This window comes from Triticum urartu, chromosome 6A, assembly GCF_056163025.1.
Source record: "Triticum urartu cultivar PI428250 chromosome 6A, HENAU_Tu73, whole genome shotgun sequence".
Taxonomy (NCBI): domain Eukaryota; kingdom Viridiplantae; phylum Streptophyta; class Magnoliopsida; order Poales; family Poaceae; genus Triticum; species Triticum urartu.
This window is the reverse complement of record NC_141878.1, coordinates 43,103,540-43,118,169: the sequence shown is the minus strand read 5'-3', so window position 1 is coordinate 43,118,169 and position 14,630 is coordinate 43,103,540. Positions and strand designations below refer to the sequence as shown.

Below are 14,630 nucleotides of genomic sequence, written 5' to 3'. Positions count from 1 at the left end.
TGCTCGGCCGAACAGAGGAAACAACACACCTAAAACCATCCAAGCTCGAATCAAGAGCGGCAATGCCAAACCAGCGATATGTCCCGACATTGCCAAAGCCAACATTGCGAGCGAGTGATCAAGCTTCAAGAAAGAAGACGGCGCTGGAACGCCTTTGAGAAGGAAGCAACCACCCCCACAACCTGACGCAAGTCCCGCGCCCAACCGCGCCCAGTAGCAACATCAGTGGATGGCTGGGCCATGCCGTCGAGGGGGAGGAAGGGCTCCATGGATGGGTGCCCATGGCTGCGGCCAAGGCACGACGCATCCATGTATGGAGCTCAGTGATGGGGGGGGGGGGGGGGGAGGGTCGACAAGGAGAGACCGGATCCGCAACTCAGCACGGCCAGGGCACACCGACAGCCCAACCGGACCAGTAGGAAACAGCCGCCGGGGTGTGGGTCGTCGTGGCGCCGATAGTGGAGGAGCGTGCGAGGTGCCATATCCGCCCCACCGCCACCTTCCTGGGGCTCGGTGTGGCTTCACCGACCAGCCCTCCGGTGGTGGCAATGCGGGGGAGGTGCCTGCTAGCGGCGGTAACCCGGGTTCCCCGTGTCGCCAGAGGAGGGCGACACGGAGGAGGGGGGGATATGTTATGACGAATTGAATTCTCATTTATTAAGTTAAACTTTGTCGACCGACCCCGTAGGTTGGCGCATAGCAACATGTCGCTTGACCTCATCTGCTACGTACACTTGGCCGACCCAACTAGCCCTCATTTCCTGTTTTGGGAAGGTTAGATCGGGGTATTTTGCTTTTCTTTTGGTGTTTTTGCTTTTTTCATTTTCATTTTCATTTTCAAAGATGTCGAACATTTTTTTCAAAATCAGGAATATTTTTTAAATTTGTGAACATTTTTTGAAATTCGTGAAAATTGCTTGAACTTTGGGAATATTTTTTGGGGATTTTAAGAACAATTTTTAAAATTCTTGAACATTTTTTGAATTTGTGAAAAAAACAACTTCGAATTTTTTTTGACATTTGTGGACATTCATTTAATTCATCACCAAATTTTAAAATTCATGGACATCTTCTAAAATCCGTGAACTTTTTTTAAAATCCTGGAGCAATTTTCTAATTCATGAACATATTTTTAATCAGGAACTTTTTAAAGTGTATGGTTTTAGAAAGTCAAAACATTATTAGAAATTCAAACCATTTTTAAAATTAATGAGCACAAATAAAAAAGAAAAATGCATTTCCTAGTATTTTTAAAGACATAAATAAAAAAGGAAATAAAAAAATGTGAAAGCTAGGGCCACTCACCCTGCAGATGGGTCGGTCTAAAAAGCCCGCGTGGGAGCGGGTTGTCTCGTGTCGCCCTACGCAGGGAATAAGAGGTCTCGTGGACATCGGGCACGATGGCCTGCCACACAGCCTTAGGACCATGTTGGCACGATGGCCCGCGACACAGCCTTAGGACCATGTTGGCACGGGGCAGTCTCCACTTAAATAATATCAACCATTAGATGTGTCGGTGGTGATTTTTGCATTGGGGGAGGGAGGCGTCTTGTGTCGCCCTATGCGGGGAATAGGAGGTCTCGTGGACGTTGGGCGCAATAGCCCGCCACACGGCCTTAGGACAATGTTGGCACGGGCAGTGTCCATGAACCATCAGAGATGTCGGTGGGGTGATTTGGGGTGAGGGGGCGGGGGTTGTGATCTACCTTGTGGCATGATATCGGCGACACATTTGAGCTAAGTGGATTTGAGAAAAATGGGAGGCCTCTATGTGCATTTGTCATGATGCCTTACTCAGGTGGCGGTAGGAGCACGGTCATGCAGTAGAGCATGAAGTCCCCGCAGTTCACCCGGATGCATCATGACCGCTGGAGGAAACTTTTTAAAAATGTTAGTCTGATAATATACTTTTTGTGACCGTCACTATATTTTGTTGGTAACGTCCAAAAATACATGAGTGGTTTCTAAAGCACCCAGATAGAGTATAGTATAGCAATGATGCATACATGACATGATTACATCGCACACTATGAACCATACATGACATCATGATTACTCCCTCTGTCCTTTAAAGAGTGTACTTCCAATTTTATTGGAGGGTCAAACTATCTCAAAGTTTGACCAAGTTTGTGCAAAAATATATCAATGTTTGTGAAATCAAATAGGTATATGATGAAAGTATATTTTATCATGAATCTAATGCTACTAATTTGATGGCATAAATGTTGATGTATTATTATATAAACATGGTCAAATATAAAAAAGTTTGACTTTCTAAAAAAAGTTGGAGGTACACTCTTTAAAGAACGGAGGGAGTACATCCTAAGGCAACTATGAACATAAGGGGTGGGGACACTCATTCCAAACCAGAAATTCAAACTCAAAGAGCTCCAAATTGACCGATTTGTCGATAAATTGTCTCATAAACCTATGCAATGTCTTGATGTTTTTCACATGATTTTATCCTTCAGTTATCTTAAAAGACCAATTTAGCCCTACGTATTCTATCTTTGAGTGCCATTTTCAAATGATTTTTCAACTATCAGAGAAAACTAAGGATTTAGTCTACACAACAACCTTGCTTGATTCATTATTGCTAGTGTGCATCTAGTTATTGTCACTCCTAAAATCAAGACCGGCGATGGATAACATGGAACCTAAAAAATCATACAACGATTAATTCGGCTTCGATGTGAGGTTGGGCCTCCTTGCCGAGGTTCGTCTTGTTCTCCAAATCGACAAATCATGCTTCGGATCATCAACGCATGCATCTCCAGATAACGTTTGTTGACTTGCTAGACACAATTAAAGTGACTTGGGCATTGAGCTAGGCCAACGGTGTGTCACCATCTTGTGCAGGTTGAAGATGAGGATATATTTTCCTTGGGCTTATTTGTAACTTCTTTATTTTTATTACGAATGTTGTTATAAGGCTTAGATTTAGTCTAGTATTCAGACTTCCTGCCTACGCAAAAATAAACAAATAAGTATACATAGAGTTCTTGTGTTAGGGCATATACACCGGTGTTCCTTGTCCAACTCTTATTCGAAGAATAATGATTGATGAGAAAGAAAGTGAACACAGGAGATAGTAAAACTCAGGCTCTTAACCAAAGAGTCGGCTGAGTCGACCAAGTTACCTTTGTTAATAATTCATGTAAAGTCGAAGTAAGACACGACTTACTTTTGTCGACTTCAAGTGAGAGTATGAAAAATCAAGGACGTCATCGACGTGACATCGCTGTCGAGTGATGCTGCCAAGTGTTTACATGATAACACGATGATGTCACTCTTTCATCGCACCATGCACGCGGTGACCAGAAGCTGAAATCCAACTGCTCACAAGCAATCACGTTGGAAGTCCTCGCAACGAACGTGCGCTCTAGAATTACTGAAAATCAATGTCTAGAATTGTCTCCATAAATGCCTTTAGGGCATTTTCAATGTTGACCCTCAAACCTCCCGTATATGTCCAAACCGTGCTGTTTGAATTATGGAAGTCATCCACATAGGTCTGTATCGATCCGTGGTGTGGTCCGGATGTACTTTCTTCAGCAAATCGGAGACAAACGTGGGGAAGCTTTACAGACGTCCGGACCGCTTCCAAGCCCACTTTTGACCACATTGGCCCACCCCCTCCTGCGTTTTTCCTTCTGATGCACATGCAACTTACCACGCCGCAATGCCGCCCCAAAGCACAGAGCGCATGACATTGATGTCAAGCGATGTGACCGGACGGAGAGTGGTGCTGACCGATGCGACCTCCCGGCAGCCGCCGCTTCAATGCGGACGCAACTTCCCGAGGAACCAACTACGGGCCGCTGCGCCGCATTGATCGGGTTTGGATCGACTAGAACAATATCAAATCCATATCCATAACTATGAAGACAATCTTTGCCCGTCCATGAAGAACCCATGGGTGAAATATTGTGTCTATATGCAAACCCGTTGGATATCCATTCCCACAGGATATCCGTTGGGTCCTCTCAAGACATATAAATAAGACATAACATATTGTTAGCACTAGACGACATCCGCACGTTGTTGCGGGAATATTTTGCAACATATTTCAATGTGACTCATTGTATGAAACATGAATATTTGAAGTAATAATATAGTAAGCTAACAACAAAAATACATATAATTTATTGTGCTTGATTACTATATAGTCGTAAAATGTTTATTAAATGTACATAGCATAATAGAATGAAAACCCTCATGTACGTTACATGTTGAGATAGGTCTTTGTTCCATGCATGTCATGATGAAGTGGCACGCTTGCATGTTGAGAGACATATGATAGTGGGGGTGGGCCTTTTCTCATGCATGTTGTGTGATGATGTGGCATGCTTGCATGTTGAGAGAAATAGTTAGTGGGGGCTAGCTATTTAGATATAGAAGATAAGCTCTTCCATTCTTCACCTCGTGACAAGATGGGCTTCATTTATTATGGTAAATCAACATCCACTAACAACCAAATATCATTTAGTATTTTTCTAAAAGATGAGATTGATGAAGCATTTAACGAGGAGATAAAAATAAAGGAAGGGGCGCTAGAGTATGTTATGGTGGGGATTGAATGTCATCTAATAAAGGTTACGGCGGGCATTTTGCAATTTCTTTTGCATGTTTTAGATAACAAAGTGTAAAATTATAGTAGGACATGTTACTGTGGGGTAGGGATAACATATTTTTGCCCATTAAGTCATACTATCTTGTCGGGTTTGGGTGTAACCACGGATACAAAATTATATCCAGCCCTACCCACGAGCAATCAGGTCGGGTTTGGGCCCCGCCCATGGGCACAAAAGCGTATCCAACCCGTATCCATGCGGGTCGGATATCCATGGGTATCCATGTCCATGGATAAATTTGTCATCCTTAATTATGTACGATTTTTAATGAAATCCGTCGTGTTTGAACGAATTTCGTCCCTTTGGTTTGGATTGTTGTTGAAATGTATGCGGACAACGCTGAATGGCGGGTTCCCGTGTTAATGTCTGCTGACTGGTCCCCCTGTCCATGCACGGATGCGGGAGTAAATTTGCCGGTCGCCGTTGTAGATGCACTTAGTAAGTTATTATCGCAAACACATCCACGCAAACACACATAATTTTCTTTGATGGTTTAGAAGATATATCGTGATATTTGAGTTCCATGTTTTCTCTCAATCAATTGTTTTCGTTTCTAGTGCTAGCATTCCTGCCTCCATAGACATCTCGCATCAGCGGCCCCGAAATTCAAATTCGAATTCATCTCGTGATAAGCCGGCCGGCCGGCCGGCCACAGCTGCGGTCGATCTCGCCCGTCCCTGTCCGATCCAACGGCTGTGGGCTTCCTCGACCTGACGAATCCACCACCCATTTCCCACCAGTTCGAACGCCAACTTGGAACCAACTCGTCGAAGCCTCCGCCGGAGCCGCCGCCCGCGATGTCCAAGGCCGCCGCAGCAGCCGCCGCCGCGGCGTCCCTGCCGCCACCGCCTCCGGAGGTGGCTCACCTGGTGGAGCAGCTCCAGCGCCACCACCTCGCTCCGGACGCCTCCCTCCTCTCCAGCTCCGCCCACTCCGACCTCCTCCAGGTACGTCGCGCGCGCGCCACCCAACCTCCCCTCTCTCTCACCACTGATCCGGTGTTGTGCCCCCGCAGGCGCGCGAGGAGGTCGCGGCGGAGCGCGCGCGCTACCTCGAGGCCCTGGTGAGTTTTGCCCCCGCCCGCTCGCCCGATCTAGAATTCGCGCGGTTCTGATCAGATCTGATGCTACGATTCGGTAGGCGGTGTACGCGGAGGCGATGGCCATGGTGGAGGAGTACCAGCACGCGACCGCCGCGGGCAGCGCCGGTGCCGCCAAGAAGCTCAACTGCTCCCCAGAGGTAGGTTCAGCTTCTCCCAATCTCTGAAATGTTAGCACCTGTCCGGTGATTTTCCTTGCAGATGGGCTAGAAAATGGGGATCGAACTGGTTAAATAAGTACTCCCTCCGTCCCAAAATATAACAAAATATAAGAACGTTTTCCGTGCAGAGGGAGTAGGAAACATTTACTGCCAATTTGATCAATTTGGGTGGTGATCCAGAAATTACCTGACAAAAAATGGAACCTGGTGGGAGCTTACTTACTTTGCTGGGAATGGTTCAGGTGTACGAGTCTCTGGAGCACCATTTGGCGGTAGCGGAGGCGGCCCAGAGGTTGAGGCTCCCACTGCTCTCGCAGGACGGGGAGGTGCATGAGGAGGAGATTGAAAAGCTGAGCACCTTGTCAAGGGTTTCATTTGACAGTACCGGAACAAGTGCCACGCCCAGCTCAACCTCAATCTCGACTGGCTACAATAACTATGGCAGCACCGGTAGTGCGTTGACTGTTGGTGCTGCCGCTGGTGGTGGTGGTTCGGAGCTGGTTGAGCCCGGCGCAGGTGGTGTTCCTGATCGTTTTCTTGGGATAACATCGGATTATCTCTATCAGGTGCAGCAACAGCAGCCAGCCATGACTGTGGTATGTAAAATCCTTGAAGCTCTCGCAGTCTTAAGTTATTTTCTGAACTATCACCAAGTGATTTCACAATTTGTTTAAGTGTTGTGTAATTCATGTATGTTCTTTGTGGAATTGTGAAACTGTTTATTGCTTAGTTCTTAATTGCAGTGATGGATTGGTTTTAGTCAAAGTGAAAAAAAAGTGGTTTTATGTTTGAAAGCATCCACCCGTTATCTGACATTGCAGGACATGGTCGAGTATCAGAGATCTGTGGCCAGAGAGATTGAGGCTCGGTTAGAAGCTAAGTGTGACGCTTTAGCTGATCTTTTTGCAATGGATGAAAGGGGTTCGTTACTGAAATACTGAATCTCATGGACTTTCAGATATAATTTTTTAATGATCTATAAGCTTTGACCTTCTCTCATCATAACGTTTGAATATGTTGCAGATTCGTCATCCATCAATCAGATTTCAAGTGCCAGGCTTCCAGAAAGGTGATTATCTTCCCATCTTATTCTCTCTTATGATTGTTGTTTTACACAACCAAGTTTTCTTTGGCCAGGTGTAATTTCTGAAGAAACTATCATCATTTTTCTTGTAACATCTTACATCGATTTTTAGAGCTTTTTTATAGTACTGATGTCATCTCTTCTCTTTGGACAGCCCCATCATTTATATAGTTAACTTCTTGTTGACAATGCCCAGTTGTTCACCTTTCTTGTTTGGAATTAAAGATTAACTGGGAGTTCCTTATACACACTTATCTTAGTTCCCTTTTTTCCTTGGGCAGGGTGAAATTAATTATCGAAGGAATAGAAAAGGAAGAGTCCCTTCTACTGGAGGATCTTGCTTCGATGGACAGGAAATTTGCTGAGCACTATAATGTGAGTCTTCATAGGCGGACAAATTTCTTAAACATAACTTTGGTGGCTAGTCCACTTTATTTAATGCAAATTCATTCGCTGAAATCTGTCAAAATATTTGTGGCTGTTCAAACTTCCAAGGTCCTGGAGCAAATTCTTGCTGTACTTATACAGTTTGTTAAAGACAAGAAGTTAGAACACCAGCACCAATATGTAAGGCTTTTTCATGCTCCTTTTATACTGGTACTTATTAATGGGGTTAGTACTATTTCTTGACGTCTGTTGGCTTTCTATGTGTGGCCTAACAGGATGATGTGAAGAAGACCTGGCTTATTAAAAGATGCCGTACTATGAATGCTAAACTAAGGTTGGCACCTGACTTGTCGGCACCTTAATGTTGGACTAGTGTGTAACTTTTCAGTTTTCAGTAAGCTGATATTAATCTGTATCGCGTTAAGCATAATTGAACAGCATTATATAAGCTCTTGCTAGAAAAAAATCATTGAGCTTTGAATCTCTCTGCCTTTTATGTATTTTTTTTTCTATAATCAGTGATAGGATCAGAAGACTGAATGAACTGTATTTTTTTCTTTCCTTTTTATTCTAGCTACCTGGAGCACCATCTCTTGCGTGACACCTACACGAAGGAAACAGTACCTGCATTGCATAGAATCAGGTACATCCAACTTAATGTACCTTGAAACCGATCTTATCATTGAGGGAAGCAGCACTTATTATTTCCAAACAAGAAACATGTGTAGGTGTTTTCTCTGTAGTAAGCAACCACCTTACCAGATTTATTGTTTATTGCAGGAAATATCTTGTGGAGGCAACGAAAGAAGCATCCAATTCCTATAATGAAGCGGTATGATACGACATCTTCCTTGCTCTGTGTTAGTCTTTCAAATGTTTGGTCACTGGTAGCAAACGTAATTCGCCAGTTAAGGCCCTTTCATATTCACCCAATGTTGTTAGAAACATTTAACTATGATTGTTTTCCATTTAGACTTATGGACGGTTAGCTTATCGGTTCTTAAGATAATGGTGTAGGGCGGTCGTTGGCACTGATATACCACTGGTCGAAATTAAGCAAGTCCCACGTGCTTTCTGTTATATGAGTAAACTCGTTCAGTCATGTGAGTGAGACCTTTATCATGGAGCATGGTGTTCACACCTTCAGTAAATTTTGACATAAGCTCACAAAGAGTATGAGAGTTACCAGAGGCAACAATAGCAACTGCTTTTGACAATGTCAGAGAAGCTAGTGGCCAAGGAACACTGATGAGGGTCCATCCTGCTGAAAACTGAATGCTGTGTGTCCTTGGAAGTTATGTGAAGGTAGTTCTGTAGTAGTACCAGTCAGTTAGTTGATGTTGAGTTTCTTAGGGTGCATTGAGAATCTGGCAAGTTCAGTTCACCTTACCTTTTTTTTTGCCGGTGTTCAGTTCACCTTACCTAATATCCAGGGATGTCAAATGCTTACAAGATGTATAATATATTGTACAGTCATCAATTTTAGCTGCATTTTTAGACTTGAGAGAAACAAAGTATGTCATCTTGTATAATTCAGGACCCACCTAATCCGATAAGAAGACCATCCAGTGTCCACTTCATTCATCTAACGGTCATGTTTGTTGTTCTGATCCCCCATGTCAGGTCTCACGGCTCCGCGAGTACCAAGGCGTAGACCCGCACTTTGACGTGATCGCGAGGCAGTACCATGAGATCGTGAAGGTAATGCTGTTTCATTTCCATCGCCGTTAACTACCGTACGCAGCACGCTCTACGTGTCTCTGTGCTAACCTGATGATCCTGAACCGCGTGCTGACCTGATGATCCTGAACCGCAGAAACTGGAGGGCATGCAGTGGACGATCCACCAGGTGGAGATGGATCTGAAGCCGGCCTCGTCATGATCACGCGCGCGGGTCTCCGATCCCCGTTTCTCCCGGTGAAGTAGACGTCCGCCCAACTCAAGTTTTGTGGAATGTGCTGTTTGCTGCTCGCAATCGAGCGGAGCTTCGCTCGCCGTATATGCTTGTCGTTTTTTTTTGTCTTCCAGTTCCAGATATTGGGGAAAACTGATGCATGAATCAACCACATTGATCTTGATGTGTCCTTGGCCTACGCTTGTAGTGCAGTCCGCTGGATTCAGAAGGCTGCTTCTTTTGTAGTCTGTCGCCGGTGTGCAGCGCGGGTTCGGGCAGGGAAGCGGTTTGCATCGAGCAAAACGCGGAAAGAGTGGAGAGGAGATACCAGAGCACGCGTTACGTTCTTTTGCTGGTTGGTTGGAAGTTGCAGCGACGACGGCTGGTCCGTCTGACTGACCGGATGATCGGCGACGGTTCTGCTTGTCCTATTTAAGCTCGCGTGTCGCCGAGCACCTTCGGCGGCGATGGATGGAAATAAGTACTCCTAGGAAGCGGTGACATGTTCCTTTTTAGAGCTGCGTCTGACAAATGGCGGTGCCATTTGGAGGTCGCCTGCTGTCGCAGCTCTTCCGTTTCAGGCTCTTGTTTTCGTCATTGCTCCGTCGATCTCTGTCGCGTTGGGGAGCGGGACCCACGCGCTGCGGATACGCCGTCGGGCTCGACAGGATGACGCTGACGGTGAGTGCGTCGTGCGTGCGCCCCTCGCGCACGCACGCTCGCTCTGCTCCACTCGATATCGGCATCAGCGGCAGTATTGTATTCGCCTCACCGAAGCCGAAAACCAGAAACAATCCCACCACGAGCCCCACGAGCCTCGCTCCCGCTCCGCCGTGTCTTCAGCCTGCTAGCAGCTCGCCGCCGACGGGCCGGGGGATGAAGATGATGGAGGGCGCCGTGCTCTGCGCCGCCAACCACGCGCCGCTCACGCCCCTCTCTTTTCTGGAGCGCTCCGCGCTCGTCTACCCGGACCGCCCCGCCGTCGTCGCCGCCGCCGGCGACGCGCCGCCCCGGACGTGGCGGGAGACCCGGGCCCGCTGCCTCCGCCTCGCCGCCGCGCTCGCCGGCCTCGGCGTCCGGCGCCGCCACGTGGTACGTAAGATCCACACAGGAGCCCCAACTCTCTGTTGCTTGCTCGTTTGCTCCTCTTCCTTTCTTTTAGAGAGTCACAGTCACAGGGCAACTCTGTTCCATAGCATCAGCCCCTCTACTCTCCGTCGTCATCGCAGCAGTCAGCTGCACTTTGATTTTCCTCCAAAAATCGCCATCTTTCGTGTCCCGGATTGGTTCTGACTCGCTGCGATCGTCGAGTGGGTCTCTTCTGACCGGCTGTGCCTTGCGCCGTTTGATGGCAGGTCGCCGTGTTCGCGCAGAACGTCCCGGCGATGTGCGAGCTGCACTTCGCCGTGCCCATGGCGGGCGCCGTCATCTGCGCGCTCAACTCGCGCCTCGACGCCGCCATGGCCTCCGTCCTGCTGCGCCACTCGGAGGCCAGGGTCATCTTCGTCGACGCCGCGCTGCTCGGCGTCGCGCGGGAGGCCCTCCGCCTCCTGTCCGACGCCGGCGCCACGCCCCCCGTCGTCGTCCTCGTCAGAGAGCTCCTCCACGGCTGCGACGACGACGGATCAACACCTTCTTTATCCGGCACGACGGGCACCGAGCACGAGTACGAGGCTCTGGTGAGCGGGGGCGGGTCGCCGGAGTTCGCGGCCCGGTGGCCGGCGGACGAGAACGAGCCGATCGCGCTCAACTACACGTCGGGCACGACGTCGCGGCCCAAGGGCGTGATCTACACCCACCGCGGCGCGTACCTCAACAGCCTCGCCGCCGTGCTGCTCAACGACATGGCGTCCATGCCGGTGTACCTCTGGACGGTGCCCATGTTCCACTGCAACGGCTGGTGCATGGCGTGGGGCGTGGCGGCGCAGGGCGGCACCAACGTCTGCCTCCGCAAGGTCACCGGCGCGGCCATCTTCGACGCCGTGGCCCGCCACGGGGTCACCCACATGGGCGGCGCGCCCACGGTGCTGGGCATGATCGTGCACGCCGCGCCGGAGGAGAGGCGGCCGCTGCCGCCGGGGAGGAAGGTGGCCGTGATGACCGGCGGCGCGCCCCCGCCGCCGGCGGTGCTGTTCCGGATGGAGGAGCTCGGGTTCCTGGTGATCCACTCGTACGGGCTGACGGAGACGTACGGCCCGGCCACGGTGTGCACGTGGAAGCCCGAGTGGGACGCGCTGCCGGCGGGCGAGCGGGCGGCGATCAAGGCGCGGCAGGGGCTCCACCACCTGGGCCTAGAGGTGGACGTCAAGGACCCCGCCACCATGCGCAGCGTCCCCGCCGACGGGGCCACGATGGGGGAGGTGATGTTCCGGGGCAACACGGTGATGAGCGGGTACTACAAGGACGCGGCCGCCACGGCGGAGGCGCTCGCCGGCGGGTGGTTCCGGTCGGGCGACCTGGCGGTGCGGGTCCCCGGGGACGGGTACGTGAAGATCAGGGACCGGTCCAAGGACATCATCATCTCCGGCGGCGAGAACATCAGCACCATCGAGGTGGAGGCGGCGCTGTTCGCGCACCCGGCGGTGGCGGAGGCGGCCGTCGTGGGGCGGCCGGACGAGCACTGGGGGGAGACGCCGTGCGCGTTCGTGGTGGCCAAGAATGGGGAGAGGGTGGAGCCGGAGGAGGTGGTGGCGTTCTGCCGGGGCAGGCTGCCGCGGTACATGGCGCCGAGGACGGTGGTGGTCCTGGAGGAGCTGCCCAAGACGGCGACCGGCAAGGTGCAGAAGTTCGCGCTCCGGGACAAGGCCAAGGCCATGGGCAGCCTCTCCACCAGCAAGCTCTGAATTACTCTACTCCTCCCCTAATCTGTTCTACGGTGATTGCAATCCATGTTTGGTTTGAAATGAATAATTGGAGTGAATCACAAAACGAATAATGATTTACAAATCTGTAAATATGGTGCCGGTAGCTTTTGTTCGGGCTTCATATTCGTATGTTATACCCGTGTTTCATTATCTTCATGATGATTTTTCTAGGCTTTTGGTTCGATATCCAGCCATCATTGTTTCTCTTTTTGATTTTTTTTTAGGGGAAAGCCATCATTGTTTCTGAAATGAGCCCTTCACCCAATGTCAAATGTTTGGGACTGACTACGTTCAGTCGATTGAAAATTTAATGATAAAAAAGAGTCATGTAGTACCATAGCTAGTTATTGTAATATCACGTATATCAAGACAAGATGAATTTATAATCTAATAAATATGAAGTATTGCATGACATCACATATATGTTACTCTTCACTGTAGAGGTAGTAACATAGACCAGTAATATATGCATGTTACTAGTCTAAGTTACTATCCATTGTGACTAGTCTAACTCGATCGCACGTGAAAAAAATCAAGGCGAGCAGGCCGGCCACTGTCACGCGCGATATTAATTCGCTACCGAGGAATTTGTACCCGCAGCGTTGAGCAGTGCACGGACACAACGTACGTACATATGTATCTGCACCAACACTGCTAGTTTTTTTTTTTTTTTGAGATAAACAAACACAGCTAGCTAGCTTACCTTCCTCTTCCTCATTTCTTTTTTCTCTTGGATCGGAGGACGGAGCCTTCAAACACATGCATGGATGCATTTCACGTACTCCACTGTACATGACTAGCTGCAAAAAAGTATCGCACATCACTTATCTGTACGCACATGCACTTCCTCCCATCGATCGATGGTAGCTAAATTAATGCATTTCAATCTAATAACAACCCATGCATGTTAGTCGATTGAAAATTAAATTTGGGTTAGTTGACTAACGCAAATTAAAAAAAATAGTGAAAAAACCTCATACAATTTACACATAAATTGTACTTTTTTTTAACATGCAACAAAGCACACATAATAATTGAAAGAAAATAAAATATAACTAAAACTGAACCAAAATTTGCACACAATTTACAAAGAAATTGCACTTTTTAAATATGCAAGAGTAAGCACATAATAGTGTAATTTCTAAAAAATAAGTTTTCTAATAGAAAACGAATCAGTGGCTTTGATATTGCCCTTATAGAAATAATAATAAATAAAATAAAATAAATAACAAATTTTTCTAAGGAAGAATGAATTAGTGACATTGGTATTACCATTTAAGAAGAAGAAAAGAAAAGAAAAAGTAATGACAAAATTTGCACAAAATTTATAAAAAAATTGCGTGTTTTATAATATGTAAGAATAAGTGTATAATAGTGCAATTTCCATGAAAAGGAAGTTTCCTTAGAAGAAATAGATTAATGGCTCTGTATTACCCTTAAAGAATAAACAAAATAAAATGAAAAGTAAAATAAATTCAAAATAATGAAGTTTTTGTAAGGAAGAATGAATTAGTGGCATTGTTATTACCCTTCCAGAAGAAAGAAAATGAAAACAATTGCACATAATTTACACATAAATTGCACTTTTCGTAATATGCGAGAATAAACTTATTATAGTGAAATTTTTGCCAAAAGTAAATTTTCTAAGAAAGAATTAAAGAAGACAATAAACCAAAAACTAAAAACTAAAACTAAATAAGAATGATGTTTTTTCACTATTTATTATAGTTTACACTCATTTGTGTAATACTTGTGTCTATACATTCATATAAAAACAACCCGACCAAAAAAAAATAAAAAGCAAAATAAAAAACACACACAAATGTCAAAAATTAATTTGAACCATATCTCATATCAATGGTACATCCCAACCTCACACATATGCACGACACACAACACACGTGCGCGCATAGAAAACTAACATGCAGAAAAAGAAAAGATAAAAAGAGGTGCAGCGTATACAGGCCTGAAGGCATGGCACCGCATGTAGCCATGCATACAGCTAGTCAAAGGCAATCTTGCATGCATGCATGTTCGGAGTAAAAAGAAAATTGACTGAACCAAAACGAAAAAGTCAGGCGACTGTTATGTAGCTAAGCTGTTAGCCTTGTGCCTAACCTCAAGCAAGTTGCACCCCTACACCATCAACCAACCCCACCACCACCACCCCCTCGGAAACAAAATGAATAATGATAAAACTTGCACACAATATGTACAGAAATTATGTTTTTTTTTATAATATGCAAGAATAAACATATGTGAGTGGAACTTTTAAAAAAAGACGTTTTCTCAGAAGAAATGAATTAGTGGAGTTGACAATGCCCTTAAAGAAGAAAGAGAAAAATAGAAACAAAAAAATTAATAATAATGAAGTTTTCTATGCTAAAATGAATCACTGGCATTTAATATTACCCTTCAGGAAGAAAGAAAATAAGAAAAATCTGAACGTTGACAGTACCCTTTAAGAAGAAAGACAATAAAAAACAAGTAATGGCAATATTTGCACA

At 46.7% G+C, this 14,630-nt stretch overlaps 2 protein-coding genes across 2 annotated transcripts; both read left to right on the top strand.

Annotated features, from left to right (window-relative positions):
- Positions 1-5,351: 5,351 nt before the first annotated feature.
- On the top strand, positions 5,352-9,443 carry AUG4 (HAUS augmin-like complex subunit). Its single transcript, XM_048677468.2, has 13 exons — positions 5,352-5,581; positions 5,650-5,697; positions 5,775-5,873; positions 6,137-6,490; positions 6,716-6,815; positions 6,918-6,963; positions 7,260-7,353; positions 7,474-7,545; positions 7,641-7,699; positions 7,940-8,008; positions 8,146-8,197; positions 8,989-9,066; positions 9,182-9,443. The coding sequence occupies exons 1-13, from the start codon at positions 5,432-5,434 to the stop codon at positions 9,245-9,247; spliced, it is 1,287 nt and encodes a 428-aa protein (XP_048533425.2). The 5' UTR covers positions 5,352-5,431; the 3' UTR covers positions 9,248-9,443.
- A 79-nt stretch (positions 9,444-9,522) lies between these two features.
- LOC125512376 (butanoate--CoA ligase AAE1-like) lies at positions 9,523-12,293 on the top strand. Its single transcript, XM_048677467.2, has 2 exons — positions 9,523-10,351; positions 10,615-12,293. The coding sequence occupies exons 1-2, from the start codon at positions 9,791-9,793 to the stop codon at positions 12,100-12,102; spliced, it is 2,049 nt and encodes a 682-aa protein (XP_048533424.1). The 5' UTR covers positions 9,523-9,790; the 3' UTR covers positions 12,103-12,293.
- The last annotated feature ends 2,337 nt before the right edge of the window (positions 12,294-14,630 follow it).

Coding starts and splice junctions, on each gene's coding strand:
- LOC125512376 (XM_048677467.2), top strand. CDS start 9,791: ATGGCGGTGCCATTTGGAGGTCGCCTGCTGTCGCAGCTCTTCCGTTTC. Junction 10,352..10,614: donor GCGTCCGGCGCCGCCACGTG/GTACGTAAGATC, acceptor GTTTGATGGCAG/GTCGCCGTGTTCGCGCAGAA.
- AUG4 (XM_048677468.2), top strand. CDS start 5,432: ATGTCCAAGGCCGCCGCAGCAGCCGCCGCCGCGGCGTCCCTGCCGCCA. Junction 6,491..6,715: donor AGCAGCCAGCCATGACTGTG/GTATGTAAAATC, acceptor CTGACATTGCAG/GACATGGTCGAGTATCAGAG. Junction 7,354..7,473: donor AATTTGCTGAGCACTATAAT/GTGAGTCTTCAT, acceptor CAAACTTCCAAG/GTCCTGGAGCAAATTCTTGC.